The sequence below is a fragment of the Anopheles funestus genome, chromosome 2RL (genome assembly GCF_943734845.2).
Source record: "Anopheles funestus chromosome 2RL, idAnoFuneDA-416_04, whole genome shotgun sequence".
Taxonomy (NCBI): Eukaryota; Metazoa; Arthropoda; class Insecta; order Diptera; family Culicidae; genus Anopheles; species Anopheles funestus.
Window position 1 is genome coordinate 93,258,973 of NC_064598.1, and position 24,793 is coordinate 93,283,765.

A 24,793-nucleotide genomic window follows, 5' to 3' on the forward strand; every position below is an offset into this window, starting at 1 on the left:
ACGTTTGACAACGATCCATGCATAAAAGCGTCTCTCTCTCCCTCTACTGGAACACCCTCTGAAGAGAGGGGTGGAGTGAATATGCAGATTACTTGCATCCCAGATGCATGTGATGTTGCTACGCGGTGCTGCCATGTTTGATTAATGATGACACGGCCATAGGCAAAAGATTCTATTCTGATACAATTTCCATACGCTTCCCTCCAGTTCCCTCCCAGTCACGTTTGGTTTTCATTTTGCTGATCTGTTTTTTTTTTCGTTCATTCCGCTTTAGTGTGGAGAATGGGTTGGTGTTGATTTTATTCTTTTCCACCCTTTACAAAACACACCCCTCTCTGGATCTTTGGATCTAGCCTTAGTAACACATTACGCGGGCTGCCGCTGTCGGCTGCATTCGTACGATGCGATAATGCGATGTTAACGATAGAGAGTTTGACGCTGCACTTTTTAACCTTCCCGTGTAAACCGAAATGCATCACTAACAATGGTTTTGCGGGGCGGGTGGGATCTGGAGTATGGTGACCGACAGACCGGGAACTTCCAACCGGGGCCAATAAATGATGGTGCACATACATACCAGTAAAGGTGGTTTGCAATTTTCCATCTTCTAGCGTTAGTAGAGTTTTTTATTTCGTTGTTGCAGCTAATGCTGTTCGCATTCAATTAAAAGTGCATCGTCATATGCACGTGGACGGAGATGTGCTTAGTTTACCAAACCCAATATTATTTGCCTGCGCGTACTTTTGCAGAACACATTCTTTTGGAGCGTGGGACAGAGACGTTTGGGAGCTGTGAAGGAAGAAAGGTGAAGGGCGGATTTTTTTGCTCTTCCGAACGATGCAATCAGCAATGGCCCGTGCGAATCTTCCGCCGGTGGTGCATCGTTGAAGCGATTGATTGGTACACGGGGTCCGATAGTGTGTGGTGCATATTAGCATGATTGGTATCTACCATCTACTATCCTCCATTGAAAGAGCTCACGAAAAGAGAGAGAGAAAGAGTAGTACAATCAATTGTTTTTTTTGCTCCCTTTTTTTGTTCCCTTAAACTCCACCGCAAACGAAGCGGGCGAATAAAAGCCGGCGGGTGAAATAATGCAATTTTCATTGCCACAACTGAAGAGGCCCGCCGAAGCAACGCATCTCTACCGAAACACCACAATACGCACGTACGAAAACCCACAGCAGCATTCAACTCCATTCTTCACACATTCGATCGCTCCGGCTGAATTATGCAAATACGATCAAGGCGGGGTATCGCGAGGTTTCCCTTGCGCACCAAAGGAACTGTAGCGCGAAGCGTAGAAAATTATTGCGCGAACGAACTGAAACCAAGTTTTCCAAGTTACCGCGCATCGTGCCACAATTCGGATACGCGTGAAGAAGCTGGGTTTGGTGCGTTCATTCGCTTTTGTGGTCGTTCCAAAAAAAAGGTGAAGGTGTGAAAATGAATAGTACGATAGGCGTTAGTCGACCAAAAGGTAGTGGGAATGTTGTGGACGGTATCAGTCACACCCGAAAAGTAAGGAGTGGAATTAACGATCATTTCCCAATTGAAAAGATGCTTTAAAGATGTTAATTTCTTTTTTTTGCTGAAAAATGTACTTCAAAGGCTTTTTAAAATATTTGATGAACTTATGCCTTGCCTTCTTTGGATTGTTGTTCCTTGTTTGACTTAGTTTTTAAGTACTAATCAGGCCTGTCCTCTCGCTGGTGGACGCATTAATGCAATCAATGTATCTCAATTTGTGCCTACCACACCTTCAAAGACACTTTAGACAACTGGGTCATCTAGTGTAATTCTAGGTGCCATATAAGGTTGAGGAAGATACCTCATCTTCGTGATACTGAAGGGTACGGAGATTTTTCTAATTATCATTTCCACCACCTAGCATGTGATGTTCATCCTTAGAAGTCTGGTAAGCTAAGCTAGTGTTTCTTATGACCAGGAATTCTAACACCAGAGAACGTCTACCAGGAACTCGAGTGTGGCGCTGAGACTATCTACCCGGGAGCAGATGTTGACTAGATCCCTCATGTTGAAGCAAGTCAACCTCGGTTATCTGGCGAGAGTAAATAAAAACTATAGGGCTTCTTAGTCCATTCGTGTTGGAGTCTTTGTAATCCTTCAAATAAGACCCTTTCAGGAAATGTCTACGAGGATCTTTCGAATTCGTGAATTTCAGTTCCCAATTTCTCGCTGCTATTTGCCTTGCATTAGCGTCAAATTTAGGCTAAAGCGTCAGTGGTTGATGTAGTGGATTAGTGATAACGACCCTGTCTTCTCACACGTACATCCTCTCCGAATAAACTAAGCGGTAAATAAAAGTAAAAAAGCCAGCAATTGACTACAGGCCTAGTCCAGATTTGAACCCAAACTGGACGTGTCGCTTAACCGGCAGCGCTATTAAACTGGCTCTGGTAGCCATCATAAAAAGCTCCTTTTATTCTACAAACAGCATTTAAAAAAACTCAACTGGTAGCATGAAAAAAAAAGCTATAATATTAATTCATTTTAAAAACATTTAATTTAGGATAAGTTTAAAATGTAAAGCAAAGTGAAATTTTCAAGAATAATGTTGCAAATAACGAACTGCATACCTCAACGCAACTCAGCTGTTAGCGTGTACTCTGATGGTTGAAATTATTCAAACCAGCAGTTAAAATCATTTTGCGTGACCAACGATTACGAGTGATTTCGTTTTATCTTTAGACACTTAAACCTAATTAAGTTGATTGAAGCATTCAACTTACTTTCTCCTACACAAGCAGCAAGCAGCAAGCAGACTGCTTTACCTTTTGCTGTATCGTGCACTTAACAACTTTAGATTAAAACAGATTTTAACATGTAAAAACCATTCATCAGAGTAAGAGCAGAAGAAATTAAAACGGATAAAAAAATTGACCTTGTAAGGCGGATCATTTTGCTTGAATGTGACACAGTGACATCAAACTTACCGGGAAAATCGTGCGGTATCTTGTAGCCCTTCTTCCGGCTGGTTCCCGCCTTGGTGTTGAACACGTGGTAGCTCCGGTAGTTGCGCAGATACCGGTACAGCAGAAACAGATCGCCACCGATCGTGGCCGAACCTTTGCCCTTTTTCGACTTCGACACTTTCGAACCGCTGCTGGGCCGTTCTGCCGTACTGCTCGATTCTGCCGAGCTGGACGAGGTCATCGTCTGATCGCCGTGATGCTGACCATTGCCACCGCCCGGCATCGGAGAGGTGGAGGACGATGATGTGTACGAAAGGCGGATTACACGGGGCAGTGAGAAACGCTCGAGAAACTGTTCCGCAAACAGTGGCTCGGTGGTTGACTCGCTGGAGCTCAGCTTCGAACCCTTGCTTTCGCCGGTTGAGCAGTCTCCTCCTCCGCCACCGCCACCACCTCCACCTTGTCCTCCTCCACCACCACCACCACCACCAGAGGAAAGGGAGTTAAGCTTGTAGCGAGCTCTTTGGCGCAGCAGGGCCGCACTTTCCAACTCGTTGCGCCGTGCCATCCGGGCGTTCTCGAACTCCGCCACCGAGAACATGTTGGCGCTGGTGTCGTGCGAGTTGAAGCGGCGCAACTTCGGTTTGTTTCCTTCACGGCCACCACCCGGCGATAGGATCTGTAGCGGAAGGTTCGTCTGGGAGTTGAAGGTGGAACCGGCAACGAGCGAATTTCCAGCCGAGGTAACTACTCCTCCACCTCCACCACCACCACCACCGCCGCCACCGGTACCGCCTCCACCCACGGCTAGGTTCATGTTGTGGCCAATCTTTGCCAGCAGAAACATGGGACTTTGCTTCAGCTTCCCGGCCGCTTTGGACTGTTTGGTGGTAATGGCACCGCCGGCCAATTGTTGCAGTTGCTGTTGCTGCAATTGCTGTTGGTGTTGCTGTAGCTGCTTTTGCTGGGCGGCGGTCGGTTTCGGCATGTGCGGGCTCGACTCGATCAACCAGTTCGCTAGGTGGCGCTGCCGCTCGTACTCGATACTGGCGCGCTGCTGCATGTCCGTCATTTTGAGTGCGTCGGTCATGATCAGTACTGGAGGGAGATGGAGAGAAGAAAAAAGAAAATGGGGGATATGAATTCTCACGTTTTGCACCAACCATTTATACCGCAGTCACGTGGCAACATTAATCAAATTTTCCTCTCTAACACTTTCTTCGCTTAAGCGAACAATGGAATAATCCTTGGACATCAGTTAGAAGTATTCATAAAAGTCTGTAAAAGTCTTCAAAGTACTTTCCAAGTTAGAAGAATTCAAAACATAACACAGATTTGCTATATTCTTTTTTAATATCTTTTAGGAACTCTTTTAAACATTGTACTTAGTCTCCTCAATTTTCCAACAAAAAGTGTAGCAATATGCACTTTTCTTTGGAATAGTTTCTTGTTGTCGTGCGCACCACTTTCACAAAGCACTTTATTTCATATACAAACACCCTGACAACGTAATGCGCAACTTAACCCATGTACTTCCGCGTCAACCATAAGCTAATGTATCGCACTCGCTGCCATTTGTGATGCTGCTTTCCAATGTGCATTGGTTTTTGGTGGACTTTTTCCAAAGCCAAAAAGGACCAAATTGTGTCAATGTCCCACCCTGGAGCAATTTTCTGTTCACGCTGCTGTCGTGATGGTTGTTGGTGTATAATAAATTGTTTGAAATTTATTAAAATATATTCACGCCACACCTTCACCGCATCCGATCCGAAGTTAGGGGTTGATTCTAAGATTGGAAATATGCGGAATATTCGCGCGTTGATGGTAGGTTCGAGAAAGTGATCCTAATGGTAGATAGTCGAACGAGTGGAACTGCATCAGTGTCATATTTCACCCCATTTGGAAGGGTGTATATGATGGCAACGACAAACCAAACTACCCCCACGCAGATTTTGAAACACTCAAGGGCTATTTTAAGTCCCTTTTTCCTTGGTATTGTTCCTGCTGCTCTGACATTTGTCTGCATGATGAGTGGAAATTCTGTCGAAGCTCCAATTAATGCCTGTCGGCGATCGTTAAGCGATGGAATTGAAACATCACGTTTTATGGGCGGTTGTGTTTATGCGCTTTCACTAGTCGTTAATGTTTGCAGAAACCATTCTTGGTAGTCACTTAACCGGTGAAGATATTTAAAATACAATACGAAGAACAGACACTAATCTTGGGTTTATTAGTCTTAAACACACTAAATCACCAAACATCACTTAGAGTCCTTTTTATCCACTTCCTAACTAAAAACGATTCTAAAACTTGGTGTCATTAGGATCTTTAGAACTCTTACACTTTGTATCACCGGTTGCGATGGCCTTGAAGAAGGACGCATGTTTCTTTCGCTTCGTTTCAAGATTCACCAGCAACACTACGTGCATGTTTATTGGAGGCGCTTAGACCACGCTACCACGGACTCACGACACTGACTGACCGGCAGGTATTATCCGATCCTGGCCACCAGAAACCAGCCACGGTTATATGCTTTCGTTTGCAAATTTATTCACGCGTTCGTTCGCGGACCATCGAGCGGATCACTCGGCCCCTTCTTGTTTCCCTCCCCCCCCTCCCCCTCCCACACACCGTGATACCTTCCTGTTTTGCAGCCCTATCGGAAAACGGTGTTGCGGGTTTTGAATAAAGTGGTTCGGCTACGGATGGAAAAAAGGGTGGCCCCGATTTCAGTGGGTTATTATTTAGTTTGGTTAATTTTAAGCAATCAACTAATCATTTTCGCCAATCGAACTTCAAAAAGAAAGGCGAGTGGAAATTGATATGGTTGATCGGACGGCCCGGCAAATCCGAAAACCTATCGAATGGAGCTTTCAAACGCACATTTTATATTACACTTTACCGTACCTAATTGTTTTGTACGGTGTGCACAAGGTTGATTGAAAAGTTTGGTGTTGGGAGGATTTATAAAAAAAAATATGTTAAACCTCAATTTTTCCACTATCGAAGGCTTTTCAAACGATTAAGAAGCCACCGTAGTTTGTGAACGGTCAGCATTGGGTGTGTGAGAGCCTTTCAAAGTCCCGTTAAATTGTTTCATTATTATGTAAAAATGAATTAGCTTTTAAAGGTGAAAAAAAAGATTTAAATTTTTCATTTACAAACCCATTTTTACGAAATCTTCAAGTTTATTTTTTCTTTATGAAGAAATTAAATCATTTCATCAATACGCACCCTTCTTTCAAATGGCGGGTGAAAAACGAAGACTCCCCACCGTGGCAATGAAACAACCTCAGAATGGATGATTCACCGCCCATTCGTTGCAGTGTTGCATATTGCACCCAGCGTGTCCGACCGAACGCATCGCTCGGTGCGATTTTTTTTCTTCTGTCTGTTTCGCGACTTTTGCTTTCGTCAGTGCTGTTTGTTTGCACCACCACCATCCATGATTTAGCTTTTCCATAACGAATTAAAATAGGAAAAACACGGCAAAAAACCTTCAACCGTAAAGCGAAGCAAGTTTAGTTCAGTTTGCAAAAGCCTGGCGCCGAAGTCGAATGACGCTGCATCAAATGACGAGTTCAGTTCTCGGATTTTCGGCCGGGTAACGAAGGAAGCAAAAACTGCATTAATTGCACATTTTTCTTATGTATTGCTATTTGGCTGATGTGGTGAAAAAAAAACGGAGGCGCACTATGAGATCGAATTACGATTACGGTTTACGAGGGAGACGTGAAGGAGGTTTTGGGAAGGGATTTGAAGATGTAGCAAGACGATACGCGGACCACCCCGAAAATTTACTCCAATCACCACCAGCCCCGATAGTGTGGGTCCCATTTATCACAAATACGCAACTAAACTGTCGTTGGTTTGGCAAAGTGTGTGGAAAAAATCTCTCCCTCTCAAACCCCAAAATGAAGGTGTTAGAAATAAAGTTATAGTTTCCCTTTCACCCGTACTTTTAGTTCCAGTTTTCTTTCCGTACGTACGCACGAGGAATTTTGCACAGATGTATCATTTATTTAAAATTTTATGCTTTGTTTTCTTTTCCATTTCGCGTGCTTGGCACGTGATCGTAGCCCGATCGAATTCCGCACATCGATGCATAATGCATACCGTACCGCCAAACTTGTATGCTTTCAATTTCCCACCCAGGGTTCGCTCTGAAACGCACGCATGAAAGCCGACCAGCCGGCTAATAAACGCCGGTAGCGATGCGATGATGATTTATGGCTTGGCGAAGGTAAAATTGCAAATGCACTCACGTTTTGGTCAGTTACAGTTTGTTAGATTTCACCGGCGCCTTAGGTGGATTTCGGTTGTATTATAAATATTCTTTTTTATCATTACTTTTACTAGGTTGTAGTAATTAAACATTTTATAGCTACATTTGGCAATTACATTTACTTTATTAAGGACATTACGGAATGTGCAAAAGAATTGCGCCAGAAGGTACGCTTTCTGTAAAATATATTTTTTTTTTACAAAAAAAGATTTGTTAATTGAGTTTTTAGAAGACTTTATGACAAATTATACTATGAAAAGGGATACGATAAATATTTTTTGTGCTAGACGTATAAATACTAACAAAATTTGCGCCAGAAAGTATGCAATCTGCAAAGCAAAATTACTCGATTTATGTCTGACCAATCAAACTGATTTTATTAATGCAATTTTGTAATTAATGTTGGTAAGTAATTAAATTAATTCCATGCCATTTTTCTAATGCAATGTAGTCGATTAGACCAGAAGCGTTGCGTGTTGAATTTGATAACAACCAAACACCTGCATTCGGTAAAGTAAATATTATTTTCAATCTCATCCTTTTTTTTATTAAACAATTTAAACCCCATGTTTAGGGGTATGCATGATAGAAGTTATCCTGATCTGTTCAGACTCCCCGAAAGGACTAGGCAGGATCACGAATACTGTCCAACCAAACCGCACCACATGTGATGAACGATTCGTCCACGGTGATTAACGAGCGCACGCATCTATTACACACGCGAATAGAGCTTCGTATGCATTTCAATGCATTCCGGCTGCACCCTTCGTTTTGCCTTCTACACTCACCGGACGACAAAGCACATCTGCATCCACATCTAATGAATGGCCAATTAGAGAAAAGCACTAAAAGGTAAGCTTTCTGTCGCACAGCGAACACACGCGAACGTATCGGCGTCGTTACATTGCCGCCCAGATGCAATTCATCAGTGTGAAATGTGATCGTGGCGGTATGGCAAGGATCGGTAACCGCAACTAGGAACAAAAAGCACCGTACAGCTTGAAGGGTGGTGGTCACCCTACTCCGGAACCCTCCTTTTCCCCGTAAGGAGCATCCGATCGTCCGATCGTTGCAATGGAAGAAAAGAAAATGATGAACCATTTTGCAACTAATGAGCCTCATTCATTCTATCCTTTTTTTCTTTTTGACTCTTTTTTTCCTCTCCACATATCTATCTGTGATGAATCACGCACCGAGTCGTGGTTGTGGTCGTTGCATTGGTTGTATTTTCTATCGGTGCGTATTAATCATTGCATTCGCATCGTAGTTTATGATGATAAGCAGTGGCGAAGTGAAAATGCATCTCCCGTACATCATGATCGTCCACGGAATGGTTGCTTCCTTGCTTATCCTTCGTTTCTCTCTCTCTCTCTCTCTTTGTATCTCAAATGCAATAAAATTCACTCGTTTTGCGTTGTAGTACACGAACATGACGATGATGAACGGTTTGTTCGTGATGCTTGGTTATAGGTAGTGCAAATTGTGATAAACCAAATGGAATCGATTTTTTGTTTTTGTTGTGAAGCAATTAAAACCTTTATCACACACTCATTACGCTTATCAGCTTGCTGTAGAAAACAACTGTCCACCATTTCGATAACGTGCGAAAAAAAAAGATCTGCTGCAAACAATGAGACCACACCACATAACATTTTCGTTTTAACAATTCGCATCTTTAAAAGCTTATTGATTTGGTGCTTTATAATGATGGGGCCTCATTCGTGTGTGATAAATGCATCGTGTGTTTCGTGATGAATAAATCATTGCACGGATTCGCACTTTCAAATATCCAGTGTCCCAGCGAGCAGTATGCAGCCATTTGGCGCAATTGAATCACACACGGTTCACGCAAACAAAACTTTCCATTTCGATTTTTTTTTTGTGCCAAAGGTAAGGGTAAACATAAACCAAAGTGAAGAATAAAATTTGCATAAAACCAGATAAGACCTCGATTTGTATGTGCAGTGGTACTGGAGGTATGGGTGTTAGATGTGAATTCAAAACATTCACATCATACACGGGATGACGTGAAGGAATTATGGTGCTTTGGACATTTATGTTCCGGCAGTGCGTTCACCTGTGTGTCATCAACGGACATGATGAGACAATACAGTTACGCTTCCTTATAGGGAGACATATATTTCAGAAGTAGCAAAAAAGGTAATTTAGGTTAATTTTTAAAATGGAAATACTATCTCAAATATTGAATTGAAAGAGTACGCAGTGAAGCATTTGGCGGAAAAAAAGTTTTTAAAATACTTTTTTGATGCATTGTGCAAAAAAAGAGTTTGTGGTTCAATTCCCAAAATGGCTGATGAATAAAGTAAAAAAAAACTTTTGGTTGAAATTTAATCATTATTATATTTAGTCAAAAAATCGGAACGATATCTTCATAAAAAACATATTTCAATTCAACTTGAATAAAGCCAGAAATATCTTCAACGTTAACACTTCAACTTGAATACTAAAAAAGCCACATTGCGTCAGACATTGATGAATCAGAACACATCACATTTGGAAAAAATCAATTTATTTTTTACTCTGTTAGCAATTTTAATACAAACATCATTCTTGAATTCCACCAAAAAAAAAGTTAGTCATCAACATTATTTGTGAGTTATTTCGATACCGACGAAAAAAAGTCCTCTATCATCTGTAATAATTGCTTGTCCATCGTTCATTCTCGTGTCGTGTCAAACGGACCAATAAATATGTACATTAAAGGGTGGCACGCGTGAGAATGTTTTTATACACATCAACATTAAGTGCAGCACACGCGCTCGTCCTCTTCGCCGTTTGTGGCCAACAACACTTTCACTTTCGACCGTTCGATTCAGCACCCTCAATTCATCAATCATCATCATTTACATAACCTTCCCCAAAATCAATGCCTCTCGATGCCAGTTTCATTTCTCCGGTGTGCCATGGTTGAAGGATCCCCATTTGTGTGTGTTTGTGTTTGTGCATATCTTACTTTAGGGGGGATTTTCTGCTCTCTTTATTGAACTCATTGTGCGGCCATAATATTGTGCTTACAATTTGCAACAACGGCGGGCACTACAACAATGAGTTTCTCCCGCACATAACAATTGACATGCATCTTTTTTTTTGTTGTTGAGAGGATGACCACACGGGTCCACTGAAAGTGGATTGTTTATTTATTATTTTTTTGCTAGCGTTAATTCAATTTGGCACTAAGATAGCAATTATGTCCCCTCTTTCGAAACGATCCTCGCAGTAGACGTGTGAGGCGCTTTTCTTGACACGTCACCCCATTTGCACGCCGAATGAGACATCAGTCGACGTTCGGGCACAACTTTCGAACCCTCTCCCGGATGCTGCAATCCGTCTGACATCATTATGTGGAGGGCGAACCGTAGTTTGAAGGTGCTACAATTATATCATAATTAGACGCTTGCCATCATCGTCCACGAGGCCGAGACGAGTGAGCTAATTTGAAGCTCTCTCGGGGCGCCATTAAGAAAAGGAACCACCACCCCCCCCACGAGGGGGTTTGGGTATGTGTTGGAAAGCAAATGTTGATTTAAAAAAGTACAAAAATACTTGCGCCCGCGGCTTTTGTGGTGTAAGCATTAGATGGGAGAGTGATTATGCTAATACGCTCTTAAACAAAACTTCTCCCCCAAAAATGCGCCAAATAGCACGACGGGTATGAGTGCTTTCGCTGCAACACGCTCGTACGATGGAAACACGCTTTTCACTGTGCAGATAATTGCTGCTGCATAATTACAAACGCGAAGGCGGACAGATACAAACTCAGGCGCAGACCTGATGACAACGCGAAGTGATAGTGGTGAGGCAAATGTAAGCAAAAAAAAAAAACATGGGCCATCGGATCGGTAGCAGGACGATTCATAATCGCATAACCGTATCGAAATGCTTTCCAGCGCGCTACGCCTCATCAGAATATGATCGTATCGTAAACCGTGGACGTGGCAAATAGCGGAAATGATTCGAGCCGTGCAAGTGGAGGCGAAAGTGCACCACAACAGTGCGCAAGGAGAAAAGTTGTTTTCAAATTGGGTGCACGTTGCGTAAGCCGGACCTTCTCCGGATCGGTTTTGTTGATTGGTATTCGGTCGGTTTCCAATGCAATCGGGTGTCGGATTTTCAACGCCCGAGTGGAAATTCTACTTGTCTACATCCGATGCCAGATTATCGGGTAGCAAGTGTAACAATAAAAGAAAACTCCTACTCACATTACGGTGTTGTTATTGTACAATCGAGACTTTACTTTACGTTTTTTTGCGGATGGAATCCGAAGTGTCAGTTTTTGGGGATGGTTTGAAATTTGAAAACTTATTTACGACGTTGTCACAAACAAACCTTTTCAGATTCTTCGGGTTTCATACAACGGGTCCGATTTAGTTTAGAAGCAAACGAACAACAAGATCATATTGCTTAATTTCCGACCTCAAAATACAGCAGGAAGCTAAAGAGAGATGAAGCATAACGGAAGGATCATATTTAATTTTTAATTATGCAATTTTAATGGGAAAGGAATAAAGTTCAAAAACCCTTTCAATGAAATTGAATAAGAATTTTCTTCCACATTTGCATGTCTTCGGCTTTTATAGAAGATCCAACATACTTCAATACCATCCATCAAATGGTGCAATCGATAACGTGACATTTTTACAATTCGTTGGGTCTTGGTTCAAATCAAGATGACGCCTTGTTGTCACCCAACATTAGAAGTACTGATTTTATAGAGAAAGACAAATCAAACGATTTAAATTGAGCTGTTCGAAGCTTTTTTCTTCTGTGTAATATAATACTTATACGTGATGGAATATTCAACTACACCCAGATCCTGCTTCCGGGTAAAAAAAAAGATATCCGATTAAATATTTTATAACCTACAAAATTGATAAGTTCCTCCTTTCTTGATGTGAAGCTAGTCCTTAACGTGATTGAGCCAAGACGAACATCATACGATCGTAGATCAAATGCCGTATAAAGTGTATACAATTTGGACAAAAAAATAATAAAAAACCGCGTTCAACACGCTGTGTGGACGCACTGTTCAAGCGAGAGTCATCGCTCTGCTGCTCCAGTTCCAAGGGATGCGGCAAGATTAATGGGGTAATAAAATGCTTTAATTGTTTTCGACTCATGTTTTTTTTCTACTTCTTTCTACCACTGCTACCACAAGCAAACCAGTACCATGTGGTGCGCAGATTTCATTTTCTTGTCCCAACATCGACATCAGTGAAGGTGACGCCTTTCGGTCGTGAGTTCGACATTCCAAAAAACAACCACCACCAGCTGCCGACCTAGTAACGTAAGCGGTAATGATTATCATCGGTTTCGGATGCCATCAGACGGGTGAATCTGCCCGTTATAATTAGTCGAGTTGATTGTGTGTTTTTTGTGTTATTAAAACAAAACCAAAAAAAAAGTTACTGTGTCTGCGTAACCCTTCCGAACTGATGAAATCATCCCTTCGTTACAAACCCCTGCCGATAAAGGCTTCCAACCAAAGCAGCTTCCACCGGTCGTTGTAAGATCGTGGCTTTATTTTAATGATTCTGCATGACAGATTCGTAATGCCGTTGTGCCAAATCAACATTCAGCCGGGACAGTGACGAACGGTTGTGTTTTAGGCCACTTGTGCCGGGCGATTTATGAAGCAGTTAATGAAAATAAGTCGCATGCTGCGGCGGTGCAGTTGCAACATCGTCGCATCCGAAAGCAACACCAAAATGCGCTAATCACTTGACGAACATGTGTGAAATGTAGCGTGGCAAATGTTGATGGCGTTTGATGACAAAAACAAAAGCGGACAGATGTAGGGGACTCCACTGGAAAAGGCTATCCTGTTCGCCATTAGGTAGGTTTATTAATCAGCATTGATTGTACCTAATCCGAATGATCGATTTGGTGATATGGTTTGATTACGAAATGCTAGTCGCAGTTTGATGATGAAGGTCTTTGTAAACAGGATTAATTTAAAAAACATAAAGGTAAGAGATGTGAGAATTCTTGCACCAAACAACACCCAAAATTATATTACTTTAGTCCGAAAAAAGTTTCAACCATGATAAGAATCGATTGAATGCATTCGCTTGACCATAACGTAGTCAAAAGCTTAGCATCAAATCCTCAGCCACCGAATTGAAATGTCAAGCAAAGCAATCTGGACGCAATGCAACCACAAAGCACCAAAGGCACTGACGCCCTCCGGGACCATTGGCTGTACGGGCACCATTTCCTTACCAATGTTTGCGAGACAGTCGAAGGTCGTCGCCATGTGTTGCACCGCCACCCGCCCGTTGGTGGGAATGATTTATGGCCATTATGGGTTCACCGTTCGTTTCCATCGTCCCCAGGGTGGAGAGTTGTATACAATCGGGCTTTGGACGTCTTACAACGGGGCTTGCAAAGAAAAAAGGCTTGCCAGGGTGTATGTGAAGATATCTGCTTCGATACGATCCACATCACCCCTCCCGCTTTCTGATGACCTGTCGACCTTTGCAGCTAATTTTGGTCTAGTGGTCCGCATCGAAAACTGGACCATCGCAGATCGGTACGCTTTAACGTTTAACGTTGCAATCTACGATTTATGAAGAATTCGCGAATCCTATCGCAACCCGCGTACGATCGTACCCGTACGGTGAGGACGCGTATTAGAAGATGAACGACGCAATGCTTGCGCACTGGTAAGAGGGCATCGGGACGCCTTCGTGTAGGCCGTTTGGACAGGGAAGTTTTCCATGGTGAAGCGACACACCTATGGCAAAATTTACCACGCCTTGCAAAATATGTTGAAGACTAATTTTGCACAACATTATTGCGCAAAACGACACGGGTCAGAACGTGGAGAATGTCTGTCCGATTGGAGTATGTCTTCAAGATATTGATGAGGGTGTTCTTTTTTCCAATCTCTCTCTCCAGATTTTATGGACACTTACTTTTACCTTCTTAACCGCATCGGTGGAGAACGGATAAGAAAAAAAAACCTTTTTCGCGAGTTGAAAATTAACAACCACAAACAAGAAAAAAACTAAGGCGATAATTATGCTTCATAAATATATCAAAAGTGAACCACGTTAAAGCGTGCCCGTTGTAGTAGAATAATCTTAAGTTTCAATCAGCGTCTACATGGCGCATGTGGTGGGTTTTTTTTTTGTGCAAAATGTTGCCCAGCTCCGACGATTTGTTGCACAATGTCACGTCAGCAGGAAGCAAACCTTGGGGGTGCAAAACTGTTCTGGCCCATAAGGACCACCCTCATAACACCGCTGTTACTTGTTTGCCACCATTCTGCTTGGCAATTTCATGCTTGGCGTCGCGCGAACTAAAGGTGACACAATGCTTAACTGCAGCAAAATGATATGCGAAACAAGGAGTTTTTCTTTTCTTCACGCTGCTGTCTTTCTCTAGTAGTGGATCAACGTATTAGTAAACAACGGTAGCAACACATGCAGGGTACATACGTATCTAGTCAGGGTCATAAAAATGCAATCGAAAGCGGAACTGCATGACGATGACAAACATTCACAGCTCTATCGCCCGTTGTTCCGAAGGGTTAGAATCACACTTCAAACTTCACGTAGAACAAGGCACGATCGCTACACAGAGGTATAATAGAATGCTCCAATGAAAGTGCAAACCCACACCACACTTTATGCTCGGTGAATGTATGCTTGAAAGTGCATGTTTGGTTCTTGGACCACGTACAAACATTACCATTGCCCTGTGGTTAGGCAAAGGGAAGGGTGTTGCCAATGGCCAGTGGCCTCATTTTGTTACAAACCTACTGACCATAGGAAAAAAGCCAAAGAGTCTATAACAAGCAGTAGTATGAGAAAGAGAGAGAGAAAACACCATCTAAATAGTTGCCAAGTATTGGAATTATGTTGCAGGTTTTAGTAGTGACTCCAATGGCAACCTTACCCAAAAACTCATTGGTAGGGATTTTTATTGCTCTTTACCGTTTTTCGTTTCCCTATTGTTTTTTCTAGCGCGAACGGACTTGTTGGCATATGAAACGAAGAAGAAAAAAACGGAAAAGCATAACCCACAACATCGCGATCACCAGGAGAAACCGGGAGCTGTAGCATAAGCGGTATAAATGCTTTCGGAACGGAGGTTTTGTCGATTAGCGGGCAGTGGAATTAAACTAAACGATTCGAACGAAGTTCGAATACTCTGACTGGTTTGGAGGCTCCATGCAAGGGGGTCGGTCCGTAAAGAGGTGTGGAGCGATGTATTATGAGACAGTTATCGTAAACATGTGTACCACTACCGCATGCATCCAATCTCTGTGGTGTCGTACGGCCTCGATTAGATATTCGTTTACCAATTCACTGCTCCACACATCCATGCCACCGGACGACTGTTGCATACTGTTGGTAGGAAAACATAACACACTTGGAACGTGCCCGAACAGCACGAAGCAGCAGCATATATCGGTTTACTGACAGCAACAAAGTGTCGAGTGCTGTACATGGGAAGTGCTCCCTAGAGCTTTTGAGCACGAAACACATCGATTATGATGTTTCTATTATTGTTGCTTGTGTTGGCAAAATAATTGAGAGAAGAAAAAAATCGCACACAAACCCAAGAACAGATCACACAGCAAGGACCGGGGATCATATTAGTAGCGGACAGAATCGTGAGCTTACGTTACGAGAGGAAGACGATATCGAGTTTGACAATCGAATGTCACAGATGCTGTGGGGTATGCAAAGAATCGAACCATTAACCTCAATAAAGCGAATGTTTCGTAAACTTCCAAACCCATCTTCAAGGAACTGCAAAATGGTGCTGCCCTCTGGCGAAGGAGGTCGCAAAAATTTTGACGGCGTGATCGAACCGTTTCAACGAGAAATGGCGCAAGAGAAACGGAAAAGCATGAAAAACGTTTTTTACCTTCCGGGCACTAACCTACTGCCTGCTGCCCATAGTATGGCATTGAGCATTTGAAATCTAGCTCAAATATTTAACTACCGGCATTGCTGGTGAAGAGGTCAGCACACTGGTCAGGAAAGGAACGTCACCATAATGCAGTTACAATGCATCGCGCTTCTAGTGCCAATAATATCCTAATTTTGTTTCACATACTAGCTGAATGTATGTGCGCAAATCACACTCTCCATCTGCCTTAGGTGGTGTGACCGAATGACGCACAATTTATGGGAACCATAAAAATATTTGTTCCGCAATGAAATTTTAACGAGATGCACGAACATTCCCACTCACGGGTCATTGGCAAGGAACATCGTCGACGGGGCCATGCCACACAAAGCTAACCGCACTCGTCAGCCTGTCCTGTCGCGATGGGGGGGTTTTATTTATTCTCTGTATAATCTGCTGGAAGCGGTTTTGCATGATGAATCCTTTCAGTCGCTTCTTCTTTCGCTCGTTTATGCGCAAGAACACCAAGAGGTCGCCAACTGGGACGAGGGTAGAATGCAACCAGACTGGTGTGACGTTCTGTTTATTGGCTGGCGGCCCGGGTAAGCGACGGACACTTCTGTGTGAGGAAATGAAATGCAGTAAATCAATGATTGATCTCACCAGCGATTGAATGGATTTGTATTCCTGGTATGCAAATGAAGTGAGCACATAGTCAGTGACAGAGGGAGGCGACATGGAACCGTACTGTTGCAACAATGTGGAACACAAATCGTCTGTGATTTGGTTTTATGGACGTCCTGATGTATTTTCATGGGGGTGAGCTATTTTCGTGTCGAACGGCAACGAATGCCTTAATATTCGAAATTGAGTTAGTTCTGTACAGGACGAGACATTAATACGGGCAACATGTTTTGACGGAGGTTGGATTATCGCCTCTTAGTTAATGCAACTTACTTAAACCCCAATCGTTGATGAATCATTTGCTCCAGGCGTTCTTCCTGAAAAAAACTTTAAGGACTAGATCGTCCGGTATCATTCTAATGACATGACAAACTTAAGATTCATCAAAACCAGTTGGATGAGCTTTTTTGTCGGTGTACCTCCAAGATAAGGGAACTATTGGACGACTTGAACTTCATCCAATATAAGGCAAATGGTGTAAAACTACAAAGGTGTGATCTAGAGATGTGCAAAGTGAGTAAGAGTTAGATAGTGAGTTGAAACGTTTCGTTCACTCACCACGAGGAGTTGTAGCGACTCTTTTTTCACTTACGCACTTATGAGTGTAAACATGTAGCCGTGGTAAGTCGAGTTGCAAAAAGAGTAAATACGTAAATTGAAACGAAAATGTGGGAGTGAGTTGAAACAAAAATGAGTTAAAACGAAACGTTTGATACACGTGACTTGACGCTTAGGAGATTGGCAAATTTACAGTTTTTTTTTTTAATTTTTTTTTATTCAAAGCATTATTTGAGTGAAAAGAAACTTATATCAACAAATTTGCATTAAAATAAATCAATTTAATTTTTTTTTGCAAAATTTCTCAAAAAAAACGTAAGGGGTAAGCCTTATGAAATTTTCGAGTGGAAATTTTTTTTTGAATTTTTATTCTTGTCTTAATTTAAAGCATTATTTGAGTGAAAAGAAACTTATTGCAACAAATTCGCATTAACATATATCACATTTAGAAATTTTGCTGAATTGCTCAAAAATGAGGAAAATTTTACATTTTCTCAAACAGGGTAAGGAACTTAGTTCCTCGAATAACTTCTGCCACAGACATCTGAGGGAATGGCTGTCCAAGAAGAAAATGTAGCCATTGGTGCCATCTATCGACCAAAGGATAAAGATTAGCAATCCGTTGAATACCGACCGAGTTATAGCCAAAACTTGGCGGAAAAATGAGGAAAATTTTACATTTTCTCAAACAGGGTAAGGAACTTGGTTCCTCGAATAACTTCCGGCACGGACACCTGAGAGCATGGCTGTCCAAGAAGAAAATGTAGCCATTGGTGCCATCTATCGACCACAGGTTAAAGATTGGCAATCCGTTGGATATCAACCGAGTTATAGGCAAAACTTGCTGCAAAAATTAACCTTATGAAATTTTCAAATTTTTATATTTTTTCTATTTTTATAAATTTTTTTACTCGTTTTTTTTATTTAAAGCATTATTTGAGTGAAAAGAAACTTAGTTCAACCAATTGGCATTAAAATAAATCAATTTAATTTTTTTTGCAAAATTTCCCAAAAAAAACGTAAGGGGTAAGCCTTATGAAATTTTCGAGTTGAAAATTTTTTTAAAATTTTTTTTTGATTTTTTATTATTTTTCTAATTTAAAGCATTATTTGAGTGAAAAGAAACACATTGCAACAAATTCGCATTGAAATAAAATATTTTTTTTAATTTTGCTGATTTGCTCAAAAATGAGCAAAATTTTATATTTTATCAAACAGGGTAAGGAGCTTGGTTCCTCGAATAACTTCCGGCACGGACACCTGAGAGCATGGCTGTCCAAGAAGAAAATGTAGCCATTGGTGCCATCTATCGACCACAGTTTAAAAATTGGCGATCCGTTTTATACCGATCGAGTTATAGACAAAACTTGGTGCAAAAAAGAGGAAAATTTTACATTTTCTCAAACAGGGTATGGAACTTGGTTCCTCGAATAACTTCTGGTAGAGACATCTGAGGGCAAGGCCGTCCAAGAAGAAAATGTAGCCATTGGTGCCATCTATCGACCACAGGTTAAAGATTGGCGATTCATTGGATATCAACCGAGTTATAGGCAAAACTTGCTGCAAAAATTAACCTTATGAAATTTTCAAATTTTTATATTTTTTCTATTTTTATAAATTTTTTTACTCGTTTTTTTATTTAAAGCAATATTTGAGTGAAAAGAAACTTAGTTCAACCAATTGGCATTAAAATAAATCAATTTTATTTTTTTTTTCAAAATTTTCAAAAAAAACGTAAGGGGTAAGCCTTATGAAATTTTCGAGTGGAATTTTTTTTTGAAATTTTTTTCTGAATTTTTATTCTTTTTCTAATTTAAAGCATTATTTGAGTGAAAAGAAACTTATTGCAACAAATTCGTATTAAAATACATGAATTTTTAAAATTTTCCTAAATTATTCAAAAAAAAGCTAAGGCTAAAGCCTTAGAAAATTTTCGATATTTTTAATATATATTTTTTAATATTTTTTTGTGCGATTCATGTAAAAATGATAGCTGTTTGGTTAGGCCAAATATAGTACTATGTACATCTGAGGGTGACCTTCCATGTTCTGGTAAAACATTTTCTCCGATCCGTAACTGAAACAAGTACTAATTGCAAACCAAACATCATTATTCATACTTAATATCTTATTGGTATTGTCCAAACAAACACGCACCCTAAATAAGTTGCAACAGTTCTTCCAGATACGAGTCATTTTTGACGTCAAGAGTGAACTCTGCGACTATTCCGAGTGCAATTTATCACCCAGCTCTCACCGTGTTGTGACAGCACACTAATTTTACCCTCTTACGTACAAATACTTACAGTGACCAAGCGTCAACATAAACAAATTCGAGATCCGTATGATCTGATTATCTCACTATCTTTTCGTTCGATCGACCACGATCAATCGATACTAGCGACAACGAATGGAAAAGATCAGTAGAAAAAGATTTTGAAGAAAGCAACCATGATACGCCCTGGAGCGTATAAACCGTCAGTGCCGTACGTACTGGGTGGACGAGTGTTTGATACACCCGGTTTGTCTCGGCCCAGGTTTAGCTACTCATTTTTGAACATTCACCGTAGTATTGCATCATACCGTAGTACGCCCGAATACCGTTCGAATTTTTGTCGATTTTCATCGAACTCACTCCGCCGCCCGACATTGCCAACGGGAATCTGTTGGCCATCGATCGGCGAACGATGGATCGTAATCTTGCTCAATTATTATGACAAGCTTCCTACCGCTTACGGGAGGCTCGCAAGGGTTGGTAGATATTCCGCGGAATATGGCCGTCCGATTGCGTGCCGGTCGAATGGCGCCTCAGGGCTTCAATCGAATCGTATGGCAACGGCGAGCTGACGGTTGGACAAATGATGGTCGCCATCAAGGAGGGTGGGCCACCGGGTAGGTTAACTTAGCTTATCTTTGCATAAGACTGCATAGATCTTGCCCATTCGGAGGTGCTAACAGAAGACATGGTAGCAGCGTGCGTATGCGTTAAACGAAATATTGGCCACCTTCTACGACCGCATTAAGCGTAATCGACGAATGATTGCGAATTTATTTCAACACCGCCCCGTGAGTGCAGATGTCATGATGTGCGCGGGAACTTCTTTTCGGGGTAAGCTCCACTAACGTAAGAAGGGCACTGAGCGCACAACTGCAAGCACTTTCATAGGTACCGGGAAAAATGTAAGTGAAACTAAATCTGTCACCGTGCCACTCAATTTGAGGCAACTGCGAACTCCCGAATCAGCAGCTATTTTGCTGACCCTCGTCTCGTAACTTAGCAGCAATAAATTATGCTGTGACGCTTTTCGCTTCCAACCGTACCAGCTACCGAATAATGGACAATAAACATGTCGAACGGTTTTCCATTCTCCTGATTGTCAAACACTTATCCACATCGGGTGCGCTTGAGACTTTGGGGGTGCGTTTTTTTGTTGTTGTTGCTGTAGCTATGCTACCAAAATGTCAATTGTCCTCATGTGAGGAGATTGAAAAAAAAGCGCTACTTCCAACCGAAATTGATCACCAGAATGGTAAGTGCGCAAGCGGACAGAAAAATCGGCGGGAAGGTTTACGGAATAAATTATGCAATTTGCGATACGGTTTAAAGCATGTTTTTGTTATGTCTTTACTCTGCAGTAAAGTCAACTGCAAACCTAACCGCATGCAGTGTTACTTGGAACACCCTCGTTTGACGGTTAATCGATCACCTTCGCTCTCGTTGTATTTCTTTTTTCTTCACATTATTACTAGACAATCGCACCGCTGGCATGGCAATGTCACAGTCCATTGATTTGCCTATTCTTTCCGCAAGATCACTTGTGTGCCCACTTAACGTTTAGATTGTGTGTGCGATGTGAACTGTGTTTTTTTTGGTCGCTTTTGGCTTAACAACACATTGCCATTGAGCTGGCAGATTCGGGTTTGTGTGTGATGAGGGTAGGTTTGGCAACCGTTTACACTGTCGCGCGCCTTTTGACATCAGCAAGTGGCTACCGTGGCTACTAACTAGCGTATTATGTTGCAAAATGATTACTTCTCGCGCCCTTTTTCCATGTGATTGATACCAGACACCACCCTGGTTTATTCACATTTTTTTTGCAGTGTGAGCTTTTGCATCTGGACGTGCTTACGACATGATCGTGGGAGTTACCCTCGGTGTCGCCGAGCTTCTGAGATTAGATTGCCAAAAAAAAAAAACAACCCGCCACACAACAATGCAATCGTTTGTCTTGCCTTCAACGTTCGTGTCTAATGAGCTGATGTTAAAAGTTCATCACCTGCTCAGCTTTATCGTATCTCCGCTTCTCGTTGAGATACTTTTGATGAAGATCATCTATTTACTTAGTTGCAAAGTTTTGCGTGGTTACGTTAAAGTTAATCCTTCAAAAGGTGAACAGTTTCCTCACAGATATTAAAATTACCATTCCGCCTAACACACTCAATCTCATCGTGCATCTGCCCATGAACATTACCTGCAACGAAAAAGAGAGACAAAAAAATAAATCACTACATTGTACACACAATGCTACCAAACAAAACAATAAAGTACATTTAGTAATGCCCATCTGGAAGGACATCTCCATGACACGGATGTAACGCCTGAAGACACAAAGTTTAGTTGCGATTTAATTACAACGTAAACGATCGGTCTAAACGTTCGGGGTGAGAATATCTCGTGCCAGCAGGTCATGTCAGCGGAAGTAACAATGATCAGGTTGAAGTCGCGCCCGGACGCGCTTGTCCACTGTCGGCCGTCGGTCGTCTAAGAATAATAAAAATGTTTAACATCGATTTACATAACAGCCTTCTTGTAGTTTCCTTTCAACCCGCGGTAAGCTTTCTGTGTCTATATGACCTTCATCTCTAGAATGGCGGGAGCGGGCATTCATGTCTATCATGCGAGGGGAGGGATACAGGTTGACGGGGAAAACAAAGAATTAACCTAAAATGACGCTAGTGCGGAGCCTCGAACAGCCCATCGTCAAAGAACCCGAAGCTTCCTCTAACCTTGCCACCAGAGCCCCGGTGGAGGTACAGCTTGAGCATGCGTATGACCCTCTTCTTTGCGTCGTTAAGAATTGGCGCCAATGTACATGGGGTGTACGGTGCTGGGACAGACATTTGACCTGAGGACAACATGTCCTCAGCTAGTTGTGGTTATGATTTGCTGACGACAGGACAATCTTTGTTTGTGGTCTGCTTTATTTTTTGCGCCTGGTAATTTGGCACCATATTACCATACATTAATCGCTGCACAAAACATCGGTTCGATCGAATGGAGAGTACTTCACGGGCCGTGGTCATTTGGTCAAGACCCTGAACCAATGTTTTACGGGGCTTTGTGAGGTTAAGGTTCAAAATGGCTCACTTCACATACAGCCCCATGACCTTGGTGGATCGTCCAGAAGACAAATGCTTTGGAGAGTAACACCGAAAAAAAACCCACCGACGTGTTGGACCACCACTAGGTCAACGGAAAAAGGAAAACAACAAAACAACAAAATAAAAGCTTTGTAATGCTGCTTATGCATACGGCCACAAGCCGTTGGGACGATTTGTACGTACAGATGCGTGCTAAGCGATGTGCACTTGCGTTTTACCCTGCTTGGTCAGTGAAAAGAACACCGTACCAATTGGTTCTACTTCGTTTAACACTACGCGCTGTTTGGTGGGCACTTGGTTGGCGTGGGGTGAAAGTTTTTGGTGCAAAAAAAAAGAAGTGCTTGAGCGCTTCGTCACACATTGATGTGCATCGCATAGCCTCGCCACCGGTCACCGAAATCACTGAGTTTGCAAGTGACGTACCGTTTTTAAAGGTAAGCGATGACTTGGTCCAGGAGTCTTCGTCAGCGGAGAGCGGCCAAACCGACGGTGAACGGAAGTGAAATCAGCGTCGGCGTTACAAGGCGACCTCAATTGTCAGTTCGAATCAAGCTGCTGAAAACTCGGAAGCATAACGCATATCGAACACTGCATACTCATAGCGTAACAGAACAGTCTTTACGCAGACGCAGATAGTTGCTACGACGCCGCACGCTGGGTGACAGCGTCCGAGCTAATTATGCTTTATGAATTCATAAACGTCACAGCTGGCTGGCGCCGTCAACGAGATGGATTTATCCTTCGTTTACCACCCGATCGTCTATCACGCGCGAGAAATGTTAAATGGTGGTTAGGCACGCGAACGCGACTTCACGATCCTTCGCTCGGTCGCGACTACCAGAAGCGTTAGGAAGTTGCCGAGCATCTCACTTTCGCAGTCGAGCTCACCAACGAAGCCCGACAAAGAGTCGGTACGCCAATGGGCTAGTAGGTATTGAGTTACAGGGAAACATAAAACCAGGAAGCAAAGATCCGAAGTACTATGTCTGTGCCGCGAAAGCGAAAGCTCCTTGATCGTGTACGAGAACTCCTCCAACCGGCCTTGATTGGCCGGGAAAGAAAGATCCATACAGGCAAATCCTTCCTCACCAGAGTTCGACGCAACTTGGCACGGAGTTTCCGCATTGGACACTGTACAGGTAGTTACTGGCAGCTGCAATAACAGCTCCTACGCCCCACGAAGCCATTCGTTACGACCACCAGGTGTCCTCCTACGCACAACCAAAGAATGCCGCCAGAAGGCGGTAACTGGTCAGCCGCGAAGATGGTTCAGGTTCTGCCCCGATGTCCTCTCTTTACCCAGCACGCCCCTACTTATGAACTCAATCATCTTAAAACCGTGCCATACCGTCTCGTCGATCCACCTCGGCTGTCTTCAGATTCGATTGCCCATCTTTGGCAGGACGCACAATTTTTTAACCACTTTCGGAATGTATACGTTTTTTTTATTGCGAACGAAACAATTGTTCGGAATGCTGTCCGACCCAGAAGAGGTAGCAAAAGGTGGTACGGTCATTTATTTTTTTAGTGCCACATACAATCCACACGCCGGTTTTGTTCACGTCAGCAAGCACGAGATGAATGGGAATTAATAGCAGATTACGTTATGCACGGTGGACACGCTACCGCATACGGAATGGCATCGTCTTGATGAGGCGCACGGTAAACGTGTCCACGGTGCAGACTATGGTGCGCACGATGTACCCAAAAACCTGGTGGGCGCGAATCGGTCAATCAACAAAATGGGGCCGGGGGGACAACGGACAAGCTTGGAAGAAAAGAAATCCACAAACGGTAGTAGTAATCCGCTGGTGATATAATCAGGACCACTTGAGCTGCTTGAAGTTCCTTGTAGGAGGGCGCTTTTGTTTATGATAAGCCGGTTTTCAGCTACCCAATGTTGCGCGGGGGTTAGCGATTAGTATCGCTAATATGTGGTCGCCTGTCATCAAGGTATGCGGGATTTATCGCGCACTGAGCCGACTTTATAGGCCCGGTAGTGGCGTTCTACCAGCGGATTATACCGTTGTAAATCATTTCATTTAAATGCTATTTAAAACTTATA

The 24,793-nt window shown here is 42.5% G+C and overlaps 1 protein-coding gene and 1 long non-coding RNA gene across 6 annotated transcripts in view; one reads left to right on the plus strand and one right to left on the minus strand.

Moving 5' to 3' along the window:
• LOC125761793 (uncharacterized) overlaps window positions 1–24,793 on the minus strand; it is a 96,688-nt gene that overhangs the window by 21,220 nt on the left and 50,675 nt on the right. For 4 of the 5 annotated variants that reach the window (XM_049423293.1, XM_049423294.1, XM_049423290.1 and 1 more), the window contains one exon: window positions 2,958–4,034. In XM_049423293.1, the coding sequence (XP_049279250.1) occupies window positions 2,958–4,026 (1,069 nt within the window). In that variant the 5' untranslated portion in view covers window positions 4,027–4,034. Of the gene's footprint in view, window positions 1–2,957; window positions 4,035–5,277; window positions 5,490–24,793 lie in introns of those variants that run through there. The other variant, XM_049423288.1, reaches the window with a different exon arrangement.
• Window positions 1–24,793, plus strand: part of LOC125761831 (uncharacterized) — a 219,609-nt gene that overhangs the window by 13,952 nt on the left and 180,864 nt on the right. The window lies entirely within an intron of this gene.